We start from the raw sequence: 20,890 nt of genomic DNA on the forward strand, positions 1-20,890 counted from the left end.
GTTTACTGGGAAGTGAACCTCTGATTTTCCATTCTCTTATTGCCAGGGAAAGTAGTATCAAACAAAACCACGTTTTTGCGCACAACAGATTACGCAAATCATGGTGAGGCTTTATTCAGAGAAACGTGCATTTTTTACATATTGTTATAATCCATGGATATTATTTTAATCTCTGCATAATTGCAATAAATATGGTACTTTATTTGTTGTTATCCCCACATTTTAAAATACGCAGGTTGTAAAAAGTAGCCGACGTATTTCTACATTTTAGTACATTGAAATATAGAATACATTTTAATAAATTATGGATTCAGATTCCCATTTATTTTACCTTTATTATAACAGGGACTTCCAATTTAGACCAATGTCTCTTTATCAAGGGACTCCTATGACCTATACAAAACCCAAACATTTAATGGATCATGGAATTAATAAACAGCGGTGAACGTTAGAATATACGAGAACCAAAAGAATAAAATTGAATCATATCATTAAAGGAAACCATTTACCAACTGCTTTTTACCAATAACGCGACCTGTTCTCTAGTAGGAAAAAAAGTTCTGTGTGACTTGGAGTTCATTCCTTGCCCGTGTCGCAGAAGAACTGTGAACCCTGTGTAAGGGATTTAAAGAATATCCGTGCCCTACGCCAGGGGCGCACAGTGGATCCGCTTCCTGGTGTGTAAATAGCAAATGGCGAGGCAAGTGGTCTTGCTGACTGACGGCTGTGCCGTTAGTCACTATCGTTCTCATATAAATATAGCCCATAGCCCTCAGTCTGAGCGGGCATTTATTTTGCAAGCGTCAAAGTTGCAGCACGCTACAAGAACGGCTGACGGATAGAGTGAAAATTCTTGGGTAAGTTCTCGGGTCCGCTTTTGGACCTCTATTTGGGCCCGTACAATGGGCTAATTGACGCTGCTGACTATAAATTAACTTATGCAAGTTTGTTATTATTACTTGCTCCTAGACGTCCAAAATAGGATATGAATGCTTTTAAAGTTAAGGTTTTTATGACCAAATTGATGTACTTGCTGACCGTTATTCTTAAATATATTTGATGTTATAATTATTTTGACCTGAGCCGAAGAAGTCAAATCAAAAAAGCAACATACTTCCGCCGATTTTAGGGTGTAAAATAATAAAAACGCGTGTGCATTACACATTAATTTATTTATGACGAAAACACTGTTGACTCGTTTGCTGGTGGTTAATTTAAGCACGAGATGAACAAAGTCGGCAACTGTGGTCTTGGAGACACGTTCTTTTGTTTTTCTAACTTTCATATCAGCACCACATACAAGACACCGGCAATTATTAAATCAATTAATTGCCTTAATTGATCGCTTAAGTGCTAATGTGATAACGAATGCCAGCAGACCCTGCGGCTCTCCTGGATCCAGGTTTCTGCGTGTCGTACAAGGTTTGTGTCCGAGACTAATTTTACATTGTGAAATTGTGTTCTAGTTTTAGGCCAATTTGGTGGGTGCACTCTCGCGCTTGTGATCCTCTCTCTGATTTTGGGAGTCTAATGTTTGCGAGATGAATCGCAGATAGTACCACAGATATTGGAGACTACAGTCGATCAATTGGTTGAGTGGATGTTGGGACATCTTTTTTTTTTATTTCAGCAGGTGGCACAAGAGCTTAGGACTTGGTCAGTGATCTCAAACTCAGGTCCAGGAGCCTTTTTAGCATGCTTCAGCCAGTCATTCATTGGCTAAATAGTCGACACCTTGTTTTTATGGCTCCTGATTTTACAAAAGCCAACATTGTGGCCCTCATAGCCTGGAGAAGGAGATCCCCAGTCTGGGCAAAAACAAAAAAAAAAAAAACATTTTTGTTTGTGTCTTGACTTAGTATTCAGATTTAACTGATCAATTCATTGCTGAGTAAGTACGACAACCAATGGAACCTGTGGCTCTCCAGGACCGAGGTTGGGGAGATGTTTTGCTCAAATTTTGCAACTACGTGGCTTACGTAAGCGGTGGCTTTGGTTTCAAATGAAATTTCTAGTCAAAATATATGCAGTTATCACTAGCTGATACCATAGACTGTATAAAAAGTGCACAGTCTACAGGTTTCTCTTGTTTTTGTTCAGTAATGTTATGCATTCAGTCTTTACTATTTCTAAGTTCCACGCTAAGGCATGTGAGTGACAGTGTAGGTGTAAGCGAGGCCTTGTACAGATTATGGCAAGATGAAAGTGATTTGTTTTCACGTTCCTCTTTCTCAGACAATGGGCGGAGACTGGAATCCAATTGGCTGTGGCAAGCTGGTCCTGCTTCTCTTTCTCAATGTTCACGCCTGCAAGAATTTGGTAAGGACACGCCTACCAGTTACAGTAATTGCAACTTTAAAAATTTTTTTTTTACGTTGCCCTAGTTTATGCAATTTACATGATGTGTTGCTATTTTTGTCCTCGTTTATGCAGTTTACAAGGTGTGTGCTATTTAGACACGCCAACATTAATTTTTTAGAAGAAAAGCATTTCTTATTCCTGGAATTCTCCAGCCCCAACAAACTGTACATGTTAAATAATTTTAAGGTCAAATGGAACTCGCTCTTTTGGAACACTCTCCGCCATTTGCAGTGAGTGGACTCACTTGTCGTACCGCCAAAAAAGCGAACGAAAGGTCGCCAGGCTCGATGGCCGCGTTAACCGGTGTGTTCTCGGCATTTGTTTCCAGGTTCGCTGTGGAGTTCCCCCTGTTCGCGGTAAGTGAACTCAGGAATGACGCTCGCTCCTTATTCGGAACGGCGAGTCGTATTTCCTTAGGCCCCTCCAATCGCTGTGCCGCTGTGCGCGTCGTCCGAAATTCACGTAGCGGTCCGCCTGTCGCACCCAGTCACAGTCTGGGCCGGACTCTCGGGCTGCGGGTTGTCTGTGGAAGCGACCCCATAACAATCCGAGCGGTGTGTAAAGCGCCACGCCCGCGCTTTGGCCTCTCGCCGCTGCTGTAAATGTTGTTCCCATTCTGTTTGTCTTGAGATCTGTCCAGCCCTGAATTAAATAAGTGTTTTTATTGGGGAGATGCACTGTTGAATCAAGACTGGGCAGTGATTCACCCCCCCCCCCCCCTTTCCGGCATGTTCCAGGACCAGACTGCTCCCAGATCAAGAGTCAACACCCTGAAGCCACCAGTGGCGTGTACGTGATTCAACCTGCAGGTGTCTCAAAACCTTTCAAGGTATGCTTGGTCTGGGAGGACTCCAGTCCTTTCAATAACCAGCGTTAGAATGTTCAGTTAAGAACATTCTCATCACAAAGTTTTTTTTTATCTTACTCTTTAAAGGGTTAATCAGAAAATGCAGGTTTTCAGAGGCTAGCGGTCTGAAGGATGCAGTGTAACGCAATGGGTTGGCAGCTTGGCTGAGGTTTGCAGGTTCTCTTCCCAGATGGGGCACTGCCACCGGTGCTTAATGTAAACTTCCTGTGTAAATATCCAGCTGTACAAACGGACTGCCTGTTACATGTTAGCAAATCTCTCTGGAGCACAGCATCAGCGAAAAGTCTAAAATATCTCAATTTAAACTGGATGCAGAAAGGACTTCCTGTGTTGTTGCCGCTGCTATGAAATATTGCTTTTTATAAAGAAGTGGATGGGCGCTACAAATAAAATTGGTTTATGATCATGTCTTACAAGATCATTTTTTAAAAATTGTTATAGTATGTTATAATTTTTAATTAATCCACTTGCTGAGCCGTAGATGTGTTCAGTGAGGATGTGGTTCTGTTTGAGCCTCCCAGCGTGGGTCTCTGACCGCAGGTGTTCTGCGAGATGCGGTCGGACGGCGGTTGGACCGTGTTCCAGAAGCGTTCGGGAGGAAAAGTGTCCTTCCAGAAGAACTGGCTCGCCTACAAACGCGGATTCGGGAACCCTCAGAGTACGGAGACTAAGCCTTTTTTCTTTAGGAGACCAAGGGAGAGATCTGACCGAGGTTTTTTTTTTAATTTAAATCTTCATTAAAGGGGTTTAGAAAGTGAACTGCAATAGACTTGAGATCAGCAGAACTAGTGGACACAGGTGTACAGGTCCAGGTCTAAGAATCTTTCAGACCGAGATTGTGTGGGACAAGCTGAATAGAGGTGGAGACCTGCTGTGGCACCAGGCTGGATGTTCTTTAGCCCAGATCTGGCAACCCGACTCTTGGTCCACAATCGCTCCACCCCCCCCCGCCCCCCCCCCCCCTCGGCCCCACTTTCCCACTGGACCATGTATTGTACCTACTGGAAGTGTAATACTGCCACTCTTGGTAACGGAGTATAAAATGAGTTTGGGAACCACTGTTCTAGATGGGCTGAATGGCCTCTGCTCATCTTAACGTTTCATGTTCTTCCGGTATGTTCTCTCGTTCCTCTTCCTCCTTGGCTGTAGGTGACCACTGGCTGGGGCTCCAGAAGCTGTGGGCGATCACCAAAGCGGGGGGCAGTCGATGGGCCCTGAGGGTGGACCTGTGGGACTTCGAAGGGGGCTCTGCGTTTGCGGAGTACAGCGACTTCAAGCTGGGAAGCGAGAGCCAGGCCTACCGGCTGGGAGTGGGGGCGTACCGAGGCACAGCAGGTAAAATCCCACCGGCTTTCACCAGTCGCCGCTCGGCGACCGTTCGCGGTCGACGCGCGTTCACTCTCCGCTATGCGTGCTCGAGGGCTCTTCTGCATTGTGCTCTTGGCCAGCAGCACTGAGACGGTGGCTCTTGGTGGTTCAAGGTGTGAGGTCACAAGCGTGATTTGGAATGTTCTTAACTGAATGTTCTGATTGCCGATGGTCACAATCGCTGCTGAAAACTGACGCAAGTGGGGTTCTAGAACACTGAATTAGAATTTTGAAATAACATTCCAAAAAAACCTCCTCTTCCGAGGGTTAAGGATTTTTTTTTTGCATATTTATTTTGCATATTACGAAGCTTGATCTTGATGAAGTGCACACTTTGCGCGTGCTAGCTCTGGTTCCAGACCCAGCTGGGTTGACGCGTCTGTCCGTACCCCTGGAGCGCGCGTCTCTGACCGCATCTTTCTTTCTCGCGAAGGCGACGCCATCCGCGGCGGGCTCCACCTCCCCGCCGGGAACGACCAGAACGGCCAGGGCTTCAGCACCCTGGACCGGGACAACGACGGCTGCGCGCCCTGCCTGTTCGGCGACATCGCCGTGGACGAGTGCAGCCGGGAGGAAGGGCGAGGGGGCTGGTGGTACAGCCGCTGCGGGTCGGCCAGTCTCCACGGCGACTGGCACCCGGCCGGCAACAACCGGGGCTGGGCGTCCGGCCTCCACTGGGGCACCTGGAAGGGCCCCGCCCCTTACTCCGCCCGCGCCACCCGCATGATGGTGAAGGCTCTGTAGTACAGCGGAACAGAGATCGCCGACGGCCGTGACCCATAGTGCACCTAGGTGTCAATCAATCTCCCCCCCCCCCCCCACGGAAAGGGGTTTGTATCGCTTTAAAGCCTGCCGTTCTTCAACAAGAATTAAACCGCTCTGTGATCCTCACTTCTTATGCAGCTTCATGTTATAATGCGCTGAAATCATCCCTAATGATCAGTCTCAACTGATTAATAACCCACACCCATGTTATTGATAACTGCATTAACCTTCTGAAACAGTTTTTGATTTTTTATTCTATTTTTTTTATTGCTAATACTTAATGTAAACGTGAGTGATATAACAAAAAGTAAATGGTTTGCACTCCCGAGAAGTATCTGAAATTTCTTTTGCAATTGTTTTTGCTGTTTGTTGCAAAATACAAAAGCAAACACAACTTATTGTCATACAAACCATACGTTTTCATACAGTACACCAGAAAAACTTGTCCTGTAAGATTTAATAGCTTAACAGCCATGTACTACTGGCATAATTATATTTTGTCATAACTTAATTGGTTAATAATTGCTCATCCCAGACACACATTTAGGAGCCTTCCTTTCTTAGGAATTAATTTTCAAAAATAAAGGAAGAGAGTGGTTGTTTGCTTTGGGGTTATTCCAATCACCATACAGTACATCTGAATAATATATAGATTTTAATTAATTTAACTGAAAACTTGAATCCTTGACACAGATTCCCAGACTTAGTCCTTGGAGCCCCTGTGTGTTAACTGTTTTTCATTTAAGCTAACATTCCAATTCCTGAAATATGTTGATGGTTTTTAATGAGACATTGATGTTTAATGAGGGATTATTTACCCTCCTGATGTCTCCATGTGAAACATATTCACTTTGCAAAAATACATTCAGTAAAATCCCTTAATGCTAAATATGTGGGCACCTGATAACTGAGACAAAAACCAAGTAAACGGATATGAGCCAAAGATCTTGATCTTTGGAAAATGTGCAATAAAACAATTGCAATAAATATGGTACTTAATTTGTTGTTATCGCCAAAGTTTAAAATACGCAGGTTGTAAAAAGTATCCGAAGTTTTTCTACATTTTAATACACTGAAATATAGAATACATTTTAATAAATGATGGATTCAGATTCCCATTTATTTTACCTTTATTATAACAGGGACTTCAAATTTAGACCAACGGTCTCTTTATCAATGGACTCCTATGACCTATACAAAACCCAAACATTTAATGGACCATGGAATTAATAAACAGCGGTGAACGTTAGAATATACGAGAACCAAAAGAATAAAATTGAATCATATCATTAAAGGAAACCATTTACCAACCGCTTTTTACCAATAACGCGACCTGTTCTCTAGTAGGGAATCAGTTCTGTGTGACTTGGAGTTCATTCCTTGCCCGTGTCGCAGACAAACTGTGAACTTACGCCTTGGTAAGGGATTTAAAGAATATCCGTGCCCTACGTTAGGGGCGCACAGTGGATCCGCTTCCTGGTGTGTAAGTAGCAAATGGCGAGGCAAACGATCTTGTTGACTGACGGCTGTGTCGTTAGTCATTATCGTTCTAATATAGCGCATAGCGCACAGTCTGAGCGGGCATTTTTTTTTCAAGCGTCAAAGTTGCAGCACGCTACAAGAACGGCTGACGGATAGAGTGAAGATTCTTGGGTAAGTTCTCGGGTCCGCTTTTGGACCTGTATTTGTGCCCATGCAATGGGATAATTGACGCTGCTGACTATAAATTAACTTACACAAGTTTGTTATTATTACTTGCTCCTAGACGTCTAAAATAGGATATGAATGCTTTTAAAGTTAAGGTTTTTATGACCAAATTGATGTACTTGCTGACAGTTATTCTTAAATATATTTGATGTTATAATTATTTTGACCTTAGCCGAAGAAGTCGAATCAAAAAAGCAACACACTTCTGCCGAATTTAGGGTGTAAAATAATAAAAACGCGTGTGCATTACACATTAATTTATTTATGACGAAATCACCGTTGGCTCGTTTGCTCGTTAACTCAAAATTTAAGCAAGAGCTGAACAGAGTCGGAAACTGTGGTCTTGGAGACATGTTCTTTTGTTTTACTTTCATATCAGCACCACATACAAGACACCGGCAATTATTAAATCAATTAATAATTGCCTTAATTGATCGCTTAAGTGCTAATGTGATAACGAATGCCCGCAGAACCTGCGGCTCTCCTGGATCCAGGTTTCTGCGTGTCGTACAAGGTTTGTGTCCGAGACTAATTTTACATTGTGAAATTGTGTTCTAGTTTTACGCCAATTTGGTGGGTGCACTCTCGCGCTTGTGATCCTCTCTCTGATTTTGGGAGTCTAATGTTTGCGAGATGAATCGCAGATAGTACCACAAATATTGGAGACTACAGTCGATCAATTGGTTGAGTGGATGTTGGGACATCTTTTTTTAAATTTCAGCAAGTGGCACAAGAGCTTAGGACTTGGTCAGTGATCTCAAACTCAGGTCCAGGAGCCTTTTTAGCTTGCTTCAGCCAGTCATTCATTGGCTAAATAGTCGACACCATGTTTTTATGGCTCCTGATTTTACAACAGCCAACATTGTGGCCCTCATAGCCTGGAGAATGAGATCCCCAGTCTGGGCAAAAACAAAAAAAGATGTTTTGCTCAAATTTAGCAACTGCATGGCTTACGTAAGCAGTGGCTTTGGTTTCGAATGAAATTTCTAGTCAGAATATATGCAGTTATCACTAGCTGATACCATAGACTGTATAAAAAGTGCACAGGTTTATTTTGTTTTTGTTCAGTAATGTTATGCATTCAGTCTTTACTATTTCTAAGTTCCACGCTAAGGCATGTGAGTGACAGTGTAGGTGTAAGCGAGGCCTTGTACAGATTATGGCGAGATGAAAGTGATTTGTTTTCACATTCCTCTTTCTCAGACAATGGGCGGAGACTGGAATCCAATTGGCTGTGGCAAGCTGGTCCTGCTTCTCTTTCTCAATGTTCACGCCAGCAAGAATTTGGTAAGGACACGCGTACCAGTTACAGTAATTGTAACTTTTTTTTATTTTTTACGTTGCCCTATTTTATGCAATCTACATGGTGTGTGCTATTTAGACACGCCAACATTAATTTTAGAAGAAAAGCATTACTTATTCCTGGAATTCTCCAGCCCCAAACAAACTGTACATGTTAAATAATTTTAAGGTCAAATGGAACTCGCTCTTTTGGAACACTCTCCGCCATTTGCAGTGAGTGGACTCTGTCGTACCGCCAAAAAAAGCGAACGAAAGGTCGCCAGTCTCGATAGCCGAGTTAACCGGTGTGTTCTCGGCATTTGTTTCCAGGTTCACCATGGAGTTTCCCCTCTTAGCGGTAAGCGTATTTCCTTAGCCCCTCCAATCGCTGTACCGGTGTGCGCGTCGTCCAAAATTCACGTAGCCAGCCACCGTAGCGGTCCGCCTGTCGCACCCAGTCACAGTCTGGGTGGACTCTTGGCCTGTGGATTGTTTGTGGAAGCAACCCGATAACAATCCGAGCGGTGTGGAATGCGCTACGCCCACGCTTTGGCCTCTCGCTGCTGCTGTAGATGTTGTTCCCATTCTGTTTATCTTGAGATCTGTCCAGCCTTGAATTAAAGAAGTTGTTTTTATTTTCGAGATGCACTGTTGAATCAAGCCTTGAATCAGTGACTCCCCCTCCCCCACCCCCTTTCTGGCATGTTCCAGGAACAGACTGCTCCCAGATCAAAAGTCAACACCCTGAAGCCACCAGTGGGGTGTACATGATTAAACCTGCGGGTGTCCCAAAACCTTTCAAGGTATGGTTGGTCTGGGAGAACTCCAGTCCTTTCAATAACCAGCGTTAGAATGTTCAGTTAAGAACATTCTCATCACAAAGTTTTTAAAAAAAAATCTTACTCTTTAAAGTGTTAATCAGAAAATACAGGATTTCAGAGGCTAGCGGTCTGAAGGATGCAGTGTAACGCGATGGGTAGGCAGCTTGGCTGAGGTTTGCAGGTTCTCTTCCCAGATGGGGCACTGCCACTGGTGCTTAATGTAAACTTCTCTGTAAATATCCAGATGTACAAACGGACTGCCTGTTAAATGTTAGCAAATCTCTCTGGAGCACAGCATCAGCGAAAAGTCTAAAATATCTCAATTTAAACTGGATGCTGAAAGGACTTCCTGTGTTGTTGCCGCTGCTATGAAATATTGCTCTTATAAAGAAGTGGATAGGTGCTACAAATAAAATGGTTTATGATCATGTCTTACGATACCATTTTTAAAAAATTGTTATAGCATGTTATAATTTTTAATTAATCCACTTGCTGAGCCGTAGATGTGTTCAGTGAGGATGTGGTTCTGTTTGAGCCTCCCAGCGTGGGTCTCTGACCGCAGGTGTTCTGCGAGATGCGGTCGGACGGTGGTTGGACCGTGTTCCAGAGGCGTTCGGGAGGAGAAGTGTCCTTCCGGAAGAACTGGCTCGCCTACAAACGCGGATTCGGGAAACGTAAGGGTACGGAGACTAAGCCTTTTTTCTTTAGGAGACCAAGGGAGAGATCTGTCCCCTTCATTAAAGGGGTTTAGAAAGTGAACTGCAATAGACTTGAGATCAGCAGAACTGGTGGACACAGGTGTACAGGTCCAGGTCTAAGAATCTTTCAGACCGAGATTGTGTGGGACAAGCTGAATAGAGGTGGAGACCTGCTGTGGCACCAGGCTGGAGGTTCTTTAGCCCAGATTTGGCGACCCGACTCTTGGTCCACAATCGCTCCACCCCCCCCCCCCCCCCTCCGCACCACCTTCCCACTGGACCATGTATTGTTACTACTGGAAGTGTAATACTGCCACTCTTAGTAACGGAGTATAAAATGAGTTTGGGAACCACTGTTCTAGATGGGCTGAATAGCCTCTGCTCATCTTAACATTTCATGGGGCGACATAGCTCAGGAGGTAAGACCGATTGTCTGGCAGTCAGAGGGTTGCCGGTTCAAACCCCGCCCTGGGCGTGTCGAAGTGTCCTTGAGCAAGACACCTAACCCCTAACCCCTAACTGCTCTGGCGAATGACAGGCATCAATTGTAAAGCGCTTTGGATAAAAGCACTAGTCCATTTACCATTCATGTTCTTCCGGTATGTTCTCTCGTTCCTCTTCCTCCTTGGCTGTAGGCGACCACTGGCTGGGGCTCCAGAGGCTGTGGGCGATCACCAAAGCGGGGGGCAGTCGATGGGCCCTGAGGGTGGACCTGTGGGACTTTGAAGGGGGGTCTGCGTTTGCGGAGTACAGCGACTTCAAGTTGGGAAATGAGAGCCAGGCCTACGGGCTGAGAGTGGGGGAGTACTACGGCACAGCGGGTAAAATCCTGCCGGCTTTCACCAATCGCCGCTCGGCGACCGTTCTCCGATATGCGTGTGCGAGGGCTCTTCTGCATTGTGCTCTTGGCCAAGAGCACTGAGACGCGGCTCTTGGTGGTTTAAGGTGTGAGGTCACAAGCGTGATTTGGAATGTTCTTAACTGAATATTCTGATTGCCGATGGTCATAATCACTGCTGAAAACTGACAGAAGTGGGGTTCTAGAACACTGAATAAGAATTTTGAAATAACATTCCAAGAAAAACTCCTCTTCAGAGGGTTAAGGCTTTTTTTTTTTGCATATTTATTTTGCATATTATGAAGCTTGATCTTGATGAAGTGCAAACTTTGCGCGTGCTACCTCTGGTTCCAAACCCAGTTGGGTTGATGTGTCTGTCCGTATCCCTAGAGCTTGCATCTCTGATCGCATCTTCTTTCTCGCAAAGGTGACGCCATCCGCGGGCTCCACCCCACCGACGGGCTGTGGCCCGGAAACGACCAGAACTGCCGCAGCTTCAGCACCCTGGACCGGGACGACAGCAGCTGCATGTCCTGCGCGTTCGGCGACATGTACATGGACAACTGCAGCGAGGAGGAAGGGGGAGGGGGCTGGTGGTACAGCCGCCGCTGCGGGTTGGCCAGCCTCCACGGCGACTGGCACCCGGCCGGCAAGAACGAGTTCCGGGGGTCCGGCCTCTACTGGCGCACCTGGAAGGACAGGAACTATTACTCCGCCCGTGCCACCCGCATGATGGTGAAGGCTCTAAACTAGAGCAGAACGGAGATCGCGGACGGCCGTGTCAGAAGCTTACTGCCACTGCACATGTAGCAAACCCATAATGCACCTAGGTGTCAATCAGTCCCCCCCCCCCCCCGTGGAAAGGGGTTTGTATCACTTTAAAGCCTGCCGTTCTTCAACAAGAATTACACCACTCTGATATTCTCACTTCTTATGCAGCTTCATGTTATAATGCACTGAAATCATCCGTAATGATCAGTCTCGACTGAGTAATAATCCACACCCATGTTATTGGTAACTGCATTAACCTTCTGAAACAGTTTTTTATTTTTTATTTTATTTTTTGCTCATACTTAATGTAAACGTGAGTGATATAACAAAGTAAATGGTTTGCACTCCCAAGAAGTATCTGAAATTTCTGTTGCAATTGTTTTTTGCTGTTTGTTGCAAAATACAAAAGCAAACACAACTTATTGTCTTACAAACCGTACGTTTTCATTTAGTACACCAGAAAAACTTGTCCTGTAAGACTTAATAGCTTAACAGCCATGTACTACTGGCATAATTATATTTTGTCGTAATTTAATTGGTTAATAATTGCTCATCCCAGACACACATTTAGGAGCCTCCCTTTCTTAGGAATTAATTTTCAAAAATAAAGGAAGAGAGTGGCCGTTTGCTTTGGGGTTATTCCAATCACCATACAGTACATTTGAATAATCTATATATTTTAATTAATTGAACTGAAAACTTGCATCCTTGACACAGATTCCCAGACTTGGTCCTTGGAGCCCCTGTGTGTTAACTGTTTTTCGTTTAAGCTAGCATTCCAATTCCTGAAATATGTTGATAGTTTTTAATGAGACATTGATGTTTAATGAGGGATTATTTACCCTCCTGATGTCTCCATGTGTGTACTGTATACTGTGAGACTGCTACATTCCAATCTAAACACTGGGAATGAGTAGCCGAGCATTTCTGCAGGGAAATTACTATAATCAGTAGAAAACCATAACACAAAAAACTGTCCCCGTTTGTATCCAAATTCATTTATGGGCCGTGCAAAACTGAGTAACTCACATTGGAAGCCTTAGTTTGGAAACTGACAAAAAGAAGTGGTAATCTGAAATTATATCGCGTTGATATTATACTTTGAAATAGCAGAATTAACAAACTCCTCATATTTTAACTCTTGGAAAAGGGAGGGTCGCAGGACTTAACAAAGACAATACAAGGGAACAGTGTCCGGGTAAAGCGCCCTAGCCACACGGCTATGTTTTCTCTCTTTTTTGGGGGGAAGGGGTGGGCGATATTTCCCGGCAATGGGTCTAACCACTTTTGGGATTTAAGGTTGTTTTTTTAAAGTGGGAGCAGCACAGAACAGGCAGTTTACTGGGAAGTGAACCTCTGATTTTCCATTCTCTTATTGCCAGGGAAAGTCGTATCAAACAAAACCACGTTTTTGCGCACAACCGATTACGCAAATCATGGTGAGGAGCCCGGCTTTATTCAGAGAAAACGTGCATTTTTTACATATTGTTATAATTCATGGATATAATTTTAATAAACATCTCTGCATAATTGCAATAAATATGGTATTTTATTTGTTGTTATCTGTAAGGAAGCTCTTGGTGGTTAGGAGTTTGTCAACAATATGGGGTGTCTGGTCAGGACACGGAGGCAGGAAATTCTTTTGGGGGTTTATTATAAATGGAATGCAAATACACAGGCACAGGCAATCTCTGTTCTCCTCTTAGGTTTAAACCAGGTGGGTGTGCATGTGTGTATGTGTGGTTCTAAATAAGGAAAAAGAAGTACAGTTAGCCTACTTCTACACTTATTATCGGCTGTACATTAAAAGGAAATAAACGGTGCTAATCACGTAGCTTACTAAATACAACGGAATATTCTACCATATGTAGATGCATTGTCGCGAGGAATGACACTCTAATGTACCTAGCATAAATCGCCAATATGTGGTAAATATTAAGGAATACTGCTACTAAAACTTAAACATTCTGCTATACAAATTACTATCAGACAATGGATTAACTAATAATCTAAACTAAATATCCTTGACGATAGAGAAAGATGTACTTACTGCCGTTTATTGACGCACACAAAGGAAACTTAACTCGCTAGAAAATGACCGTTAAACTGATTAACTTTGCACAAAATTTAACCGCGGCAAGCGCGAGCTGTAAACAAAAGGGCGTTGCCTAGCAACAGGTTCGGTCTTCACTGTCCATACTCTGAGCCTTTTGCACATTATCCCCAAATTTTAAAATACGCAGGTTGTAAAAAGTAGCCGACGTATTTCTACATTTTAGTACATTGAAATATAGAATACATTTTAATAAATGATGGATTCAGATTGCCATTTATTTTACCTTTATTATAACAGGGACTTCAAATTTAGACCAACGTCTCTTTATCAATTGACTCCTATGACCTATACAAAACCCAAACATTTAATGGATCATGGAATTAATAAACAGCGGTGAACGTTAGAATATACGGGAACCAAAAGAATAAAATTGAATCATATCATTAAAGGAAACCATTTACCAACTGCTTTTTACCTATAATGCGACCTGTTCTCTAGTAGGGAATCAGTTCTGTGTGACTTGGAGTTCATTCCTTGCCCGTGTCGCAGACGAACTGTGAATTTACGCCTTGGTAAGGGATTTAAAGAATATCCATGCCCTACGTCAGGGGCGCACAGTGGATCCGCTTCCTGGTGTGTAAGTAGCAAATGGCGAGGCAAACGATCTTGTTGACTGACGGCTGTGTCGTTAGTCATTATCGTTCTAATATAGCGCATAGCGCACAGTCTGAGCGGGCATTTCTTTTTCAAGCGTCAAAGTTGCAGCACGCTACAAGAACGGCTGACGGATAGAGTGAAAATTCTTGGGTAAGTTCTCGGGTCCGCTTTTGGACCTGTATTTGTGCCCGTGCAATGGGCTAATTGACGCTGCTGACTATAAATTAACTTACACAAGTTTGTTATTATTACTTGCTCCTAGACGTCTAAAATAGGATATGAATGCTTTTAAAGTTTAGGTTTTTATGACCAAATTGATGTACTTGCTGACAGTTATTCTTAAATATATTTGATGTTATAATTATTTTGACCTGAGCTGAAGAAGTCGAATCAAAAAAGCAACATACTTCCGCCGAATTTAGGGTGTAAAACAATACAAACGCGTGTGCATTACACATTCATTTATTTATGACGAAAACACTGTTGACTCGTTTGCTGGTGGTTAATTCAAAATTTAAGCACGAGCTGAACAGAGTCGGCAACTGCGGTCTTGGAGACACGTTCTTTTGTTTTTCTAACTTTCATATCAGCACCACATACAAGACACCGGCAATTATTAAATCAATTAATTGCCTTAATTGATCGCTTAAGTGCTAATGTTACATTATATTCATTTGGCTGACGCTTTTATCCAAAGCGACGTACAAAAGTGCATTTTCATGATCGTAGACAACTGCTGAACACGGGTTTAGTAAGGTACAATTACTTATTTTGTACAGCTATTTCTAATGTGATAACGAATGCCAGCAGACCCTGCGGCTCTCCTGGATTCAGGTTTCTGCGTGTCGTACAAGGTTTGTGTCCGAGACTAATTTTACATTGTGAAATCGTGTTCTAGTTTTAGACCCATTTTGTGGGTGCACTGTCGCTCTTGTGATCCTGTCTCCGATTTTGGGAGTCTAATGTTTGCGAGGTTAATCGCAGATACTACCACAGATATTGTAGACTGCAGTCGATCAATTGGTTGAGTGGATGTTGGGACACCTTTTTTTAATTTCAGCAGGTGGCACAAGAGCTTAAGACTTGGTCAGTGATCTCAAACTCAGGTTCAGGAGCCTTTTTAGCACGCTTCAGCTAGTCATTCATTGGCTAAATAGTCAACACCTTGTTTTTATGGCTCCTGATTTTACAACAGCCAACATTGTGGCCCTCATAGCCTGGAGAATGAGATCCCCAGTCTGGGCAAAAACAAAAAAAGATGTTTTGCTCAAATTTAGCAACTGCATGGCTTATGTAAGCAGTGGCTTTGGTTTCAAATGAAATTTCTAGTCAAAATATATGCAGTTATCACTAGCTGATACCATAGACTGTATAAAAAGTGCACAGTCTACAGGTTTCTCTTGTTTTTGTTCAGTAATGTTATGCGTTCAGTCTTTACTATTTCTAAGTTCCACGCTAAGGCATGTGAGTGACAGTGTAGGTGTAAGCGAGGCCTTATACAGATTATGGCGAGATGTGTGATTTGTTTTCACGTTCCTCTTTCTCAGACAATGGGCGGAGACTGGAATCCAATTGGCTGTGCCAAGCTGGTCCTGCTTCTCTTCCTTAATGTTCACGCCAGCCAGAATTTGGTAAGGACATGCCTACCAGTTACAGTAATTGTAACTTTTTTCATTTTTTTTTACGTTGCCCTAGTTTATGCAATTTACACGATGTGTTGCTATTTTTGTCCTCGTTTATGCAGTTTACAAGGTGTGTGCTATTTAGACACGCCAACATTCATTTTTAGAAGAAAAGCATTTCTTATTCCTGGAATTCTCCAGCCCCAATAAACTGTACATGTTAAATAATTTTAAGGTCAAATGGAACGCGCTGTTTTGGAACACTCTCCGCCATTTGCAGTGAGTGGACTCTGTCGTACCGCCAAAAAAGCGAACGAAAGGTCGCCAGGCTCGATGGCCGCGTTAACCGGTGTGTTCTCGGCATTTGTTTCCAGGTTCGCTGTGGAGTTCCCCCTGTTCGCGGTAAGTGAACTCAGGAATGACGCTCACTCCTTATTCAGAACGGCGAGTCGTATTTCCTTAGCCCCTCTAATCGCTGTACCGGTGTGCGTGTCGTCCAAAATTCACGTAGCCAGCCGCCGTAGCGGTCCGCCTGTCGCACCCAGTCACAGTCTGGGTGGACTCTCGGGCTGTGGGTTGTTTGTGGAAGCAACCCGATAACAATCCGAGCGGTGTGGAATGCGCTACGCCCACGCTTTGGCCTCTCGCTGCTGCTGTAGATGTTGTTCCCATTCTGTTTATCTTGAGATCTGTCCAGCCTTGAATTAAAGAAGTTAAGTGTTTTTATTTTCGAGATGCACTGTTGAATCAAGCCTTGAATCAGTGACACCCCCCCCCCCCCACCCCCCCCCCCCCCCCCCCCCCCCCCCCTTTCCGGCATGTTCCAGGAACAGACTGCTCCCAGATCAAAAGTCAACACCCTGAAGCCACCAGTGGCTTGTACATGATTCAACCTGCGGGTGTCCCAAAACCTTTCAAGGTATGGTTGGTCTGGGAGAACTCCAGTCCTTTCAATAACCAGCGTTAGAATGTTCAGTTAAGAACATTCTCATCACAAAGTTTTTAAAAAAAATCTTACTCTTTAAAGTGTTAATCAGAAAATACAGGATTTCAGAGGCTAGCGGTCTGAAGGATGCAGTGTAACGCGATGGGTAGGCAGCTTGGCTGAGGTTTGCAGGTTCTCTTCCCAGATGGGGCACTGCCACTGGTGCTTAATGTAAACTTCTCTGTAAATATCCAGCTGTACAAACGGACTGCCTGTTAAATGTTAGCAAATCTCTCTGGAGTACAGCATCAGCGAAAAGTCTAAAATATCTCAATTTAAACTGGATGCAGAAAGGACTTCCTGTGTTGTTGCCGCTGCTATGAAATATTGCTCTTATAAAGAAGTGGATAGGTGCTACAAATAAAATGGTTTATGATCATGTCTTACGATACCATTTTTAAAAAATTGTTATAGCATGTTATAATTTTTAATAAATCCACTTGCTGAGCCGTAGATGTGTTCAGTGAGGATGTGGTTCTGTTTGAGCCTCCCAGCGTGGGTCTCTGACCGCAGGTGTTCTGCGAGATGCAGTCGGACGGCGGTTGGACCGTGTTCCAGAAGCGTTCGGGAGGAGAAGTGTCCTTCCGGAAGGACTGGCTCGCCTACAAACACGGATTTGGGAACCCTCAGAGTACGGAGACTAAGCCTTTTTCTTTAGGAGACCAAGGGAGAGATCTGTCCCCTTCATTAAAGGGGTTTAGAAAGTGAACTGCAATAGACTTGAGATCAGCAGAACTAGTGGACACAGGTCTACAGGTCCAGGTCTAAGAATCTTTCAGACCGAGATTGTGTGGGACAAGCTGAATAGAGGTGGAGACCTGCTGTGGCACCAGGCTGGATGTTCTTTAGCCCAGATTTGGCGACCCGACTCTTGGTCCACGATCGCTCCACCCCCCCCCCTCCGCCCCACCTTCCCACTGGACCATGTATTGTTACTACTGGAAGTGTAATACTGCCACTCTTAGTAACGGAGTATAAAATGAGTTTGGGAACCACTGTTCTAGATGGGCTGAATGGCCTCTGCTCATCTTAACGCTTCATGTTCTTCCGGCATGTTCTCTCGTTCCTCTTCCTCCTCGGCTGTAGGCGACCACTGGCTGGGGCTCCAGAGGCTGTGGGCGATCACCAAAGCGGGGGGCAGTCGATGGGCCCTGAGGGTGGACCTGTGGGACTTCGAAGGGGGGTCTGCGTTTGCGGAGTACAGAGACTTCAAGTTGGGAAATGAGAGCCAGGCCTACCGGCTGGAAGTGTGGGGGTACTACGGCACAGCAGGTAAAATCCCGCCGGCTTTCACCAATCGCCGCTCGGCGACCGTTCTCCGATATGCGCGTTCGAGGGCTCTTCTGCATTGTGCTCTTGGCCAAGAGCACTGAGACGCGGCTCTTGGTGGTTTAAGGTGTGAGATCACAAGCGTGATTTGGAATGTTCTTAACTGAACATTCTGATTGCCGATGGTCACAATCACTGCTGAAAACTGACACAAGTGGGGTTCTAGAACACTGAATTAGAATTTTGAAATAACATTAAAAAAAACTCCTCTTCAAAGGGTTAAGGCTTTTTTTTTGCATATTTATTTTGCATATTATGAAGCTTGATCTTGATGAAGTGCAAACTTTGCGCGTGCTAGCTCTGGTTCCAAACCCAGTTGGGTTGACGTGTCTGTCCGTACCCCTGGAGCGTCTCTGATCACATCTTTCTTTCTCGCGAAGGCGACGCCATCCGCGGGCGTGACCCCTCTGCCTTATTGCTGCCCGGACTCAACCAGAACTGCCGCAGCTTCAGCACCCTGGACCGGGACAACTACAGCTGCGCGCCCTGCGCGTTCGGCAACATCAGCGCGGACACCTGCAGCCACGAGGAAGGGGGAGGGGGCTGGTGGTACAGCCGCCGCTGCGGGTTGGCCAGTCTCCACGGCGAATGGCACCCGGCCGGCAAGAACTGGGACCAGGCGTCCGGCCTCCACTGGTTCACCTGGAAGGACTCCGGGCCTTACTCTGCCCGTGCCACCCGCATGATGGTGAAGGCTCATGTAGCAAACCAATAATGCACCTAGGTGTCAATCAGTCCCCCCCCCCCCCCCCCCCGCGGAAAGGGGTTTGTATCGCTTCAAAGCCTGCCGTTCTTCAACAAGAATTAAACCGCTCTGTGATTCTCACTTCTTTTGCAGCTTCATGTTATAATGCGCTGAAATCATCCGTAATGATCAGTCTCGACTGAGTAATAATCCACACCCATGTTATTGGTAACTGCATTAACCTTCTGAAACAGTTTTTTATTTTTTTATTTTATTTTTTTGCTAATACTTAATGTAAACGTGAGTGATATAACAAAAAGTAAATGGTTTGCACTCCCAAGAAGTATCTGAAATTTCTTTTGCAATTGTTTTTGCTGTTTGTTGCAAAATACAAAAGCAAACACAACTTATTGTCATACAAACCGTACGTTTTCATACAGTACACCAGAAAAACTTGTCCTGTAAGACTTAATAGCTTAACAGTCATGTACTACTGGCATAATTATATTTTGTCATAACTTAATTGGTTAATAATTGCTCATCCCAGACACACACTGAGGAGCCACCCTTTCCCTTTCTTAGGAATTAATTTTCAAAAATAAAGGAAGAGAGTGGCTGTTTGCTTTGGGGTTATTCCAATCACCATACAGTACATCTGAATAATCTATAGATTTTAATTAATTTAACTGAAAACTTGAATCCTTGACACAGATTCCCAGACTTAGTCCTTGGAGCCCCTGTGTGTTAACTGTTTTTCATTTAAGCTAGCATTCCAATTCCTGAAATATGTTGATAGTTTTTAATGAGACATTGATGTTTAATGAGGGATTATTTACCCTCCTGATGTCTCCATGTGAAACATACTCACTTTGCAAAAATATATTCAGTAAAATCCCTTAATGCTGAATATGTGGGCACCTGAATACTGAGACAAAGATCTTGCGTTGAACAAAATTTTGGAAAATATGCTTGTTTTTCAAGGTATGCTTTTCTTATCAACGCTTGAAAAATTATGTAAATAGCCTCGGCTGTTCTGGTCAAGAAGTTGGACGGGAAGAAAATGAACAGGTGCAGGAGATTCCAAGACCAGGATTGGGAAACCCCCCGTGATGAGCTTGTTATTTTGCTATAAAACAGTGCCGTGAGTATGTTTTGAGTAAAACTCGTGTGACTGCACAATGACATTTTTTCCGTTTTATCACATGGAACATAATATGGAAGATCTGAAAAAACGTGCTTTTGTTGTGAAAACCCAAAGTGCACTCGGTGAACTGTACTTCAAGGCGTTGGGTAAAAGTAGATGTATAGCGTTATGCCACCATCTGCTGGTGAATTGTATGTACTGTGAGACTGCTACATTCCAATCTAAACACTGGGAATGAGTAGCCGAGCATTTCTGCAGGGAAATTACTGTAATCAGTAGAAATGCATAACACAAAAAACTGTCCCCGTTTGTATCCAAATTCATTTATGGGCCGTGCAGAACAGAGTAACTCACATTGGAAATCTTATTTTGGAAATTGACAAAAAAGTGGTAGTCTGAAATTATATCGCTCTGATATTATACTTAGAAATATCAGAATTAACAAACTCGTCATAATTTAACGCTTGGAAAAGGGGGGGTCGCTATTTGACCAAACGGTGCCATTCGCGTTTGCCGGCATTTGGCCCTAAGTTTCCACGAGTCAAGTCCCTTTTCATTAAAAGTTTATTTTGGCCACAAATACTATACGAGCGATAGCCTACACCTTAGCTCTCTGCTATTTGACTTTACTTTAACTTGTCTGATTGTGCGTCATTTACCCAGTTTAAAATGCATCTAATGGACCTTTAATTTGATGCGCTTCGCTTTGTAAATGGGGCCTTTGTGTGATAGAGATCGTAATTAACATGACTAATCCAAACGCGGCAAAAGGAACAATAACACCGTCAAACACGATTTCAGGAATTGCCGAATGCAAGAATGATTAACCCTGGGATCTATGCGCAGGTTCGCCTTTTGCGTTGCCGCAATGACAATATTTAATTTGACTAAGCCTGTATTCAGACTATTTGTATAGGCCTACAGTTCGAATAAG

At 43.9% G+C, this 20,890-nt stretch overlaps 3 protein-coding genes and 1 long non-coding RNA gene across 9 annotated transcripts; 3 read left to right on the plus strand and 1 right to left on the minus strand.

The window, feature by feature from the left end:
- Positions 1-663: 663 nt before the first annotated feature.
- Positions 664-19,155, plus strand: LOC118219307 (angiopoietin-4-like). 5 transcript variants are annotated; one of them, XM_035402454.1, is made up of 8 exons: positions 664-857; positions 1,379-1,422; positions 15,739-15,822; positions 16,188-16,215; positions 16,641-16,732; positions 17,312-17,429; positions 17,885-18,070; positions 18,508-19,155. In XM_035402454.1, the coding sequence occupies exons 3-8, from the start codon at positions 15,742-15,744 to the stop codon at positions 18,840-18,842; spliced, it is 840 nt and encodes a 279-aa protein (XP_035258345.1). In that variant the 5' UTR covers positions 664-857; positions 1,379-1,422; positions 15,739-15,741; the 3' UTR covers positions 18,843-19,155. The 5 variants fall into 5 exon arrangements, with proteins under 5 accessions (XP_035258345.1, XP_035258342.1, XP_035258341.1 ...); XM_035402451.1 differs by lacking the exons at positions 664-857; positions 1,379-1,422 and adding exons at positions 14,160-14,341; positions 14,971-15,045 and having other exon boundaries at positions 16,647-16,732; XM_035402450.1 differs by lacking the exons at positions 664-857; positions 1,379-1,422 and adding exons at positions 14,161-14,341; positions 14,971-15,045.
- On the plus strand, positions 2,236-5,688 carry LOC118219311 (angiopoietin-4-like). The gene is made up of 6 exons (XM_035402463.1): positions 2,236-2,319; positions 2,690-2,717; positions 3,099-3,190; positions 3,770-3,887; positions 4,379-4,564; positions 5,031-5,688. Exons 1-6 carry the CDS (start codon positions 2,239-2,241, stop codon positions 5,339-5,341), a joined length of 816 nt encoding a protein of 271 aa, XP_035258354.1. The 5' UTR covers positions 2,236-2,238; the 3' UTR covers positions 5,342-5,688.
- LOC118219310 (fibrinogen-like protein 1) lies at positions 5,790-11,829 on the plus strand. Of its 2 annotated transcripts, none has more exons than XM_035402460.1 (7): positions 5,790-7,015; positions 8,273-8,356; positions 8,681-8,708; positions 9,062-9,153; positions 9,734-9,851; positions 10,499-10,690; positions 11,135-11,829. In XM_035402460.1, the coding sequence occupies exons 2-7, from the start codon at positions 8,276-8,278 to the stop codon at positions 11,458-11,460; spliced, it is 837 nt and encodes a 278-aa protein (XP_035258351.1). In that variant the 5' UTR covers positions 5,790-7,015; positions 8,273-8,275; the 3' UTR covers positions 11,461-11,829. The 2 variants fall into 2 exon arrangements, with proteins under 2 accessions (XP_035258351.1, XP_035258352.1); XM_035402461.1 differs by having other exon boundaries at positions 10,505-10,690.
- LOC118219362 lies at positions 13,116-13,687 on the minus strand. Its single transcript, XR_004763748.1, has 2 exons — positions 13,529-13,687; positions 13,116-13,223 (listed from the first exon to the last, which is right to left on the minus strand). It is a non-coding gene; the product is annotated as an uncharacterized LOC118219362 (long non-coding RNA).
- Positions 19,156-20,890: the final 1,735 nt, after the last annotated feature.

The sequence above is a fragment of the Anguilla anguilla genome, chromosome 19 (genome assembly GCF_013347855.1).
Source record: "Anguilla anguilla isolate fAngAng1 chromosome 19, fAngAng1.pri, whole genome shotgun sequence".
NCBI lineage: Eukaryota > Metazoa > Chordata > Actinopteri > Anguilliformes > Anguillidae > Anguilla > Anguilla anguilla.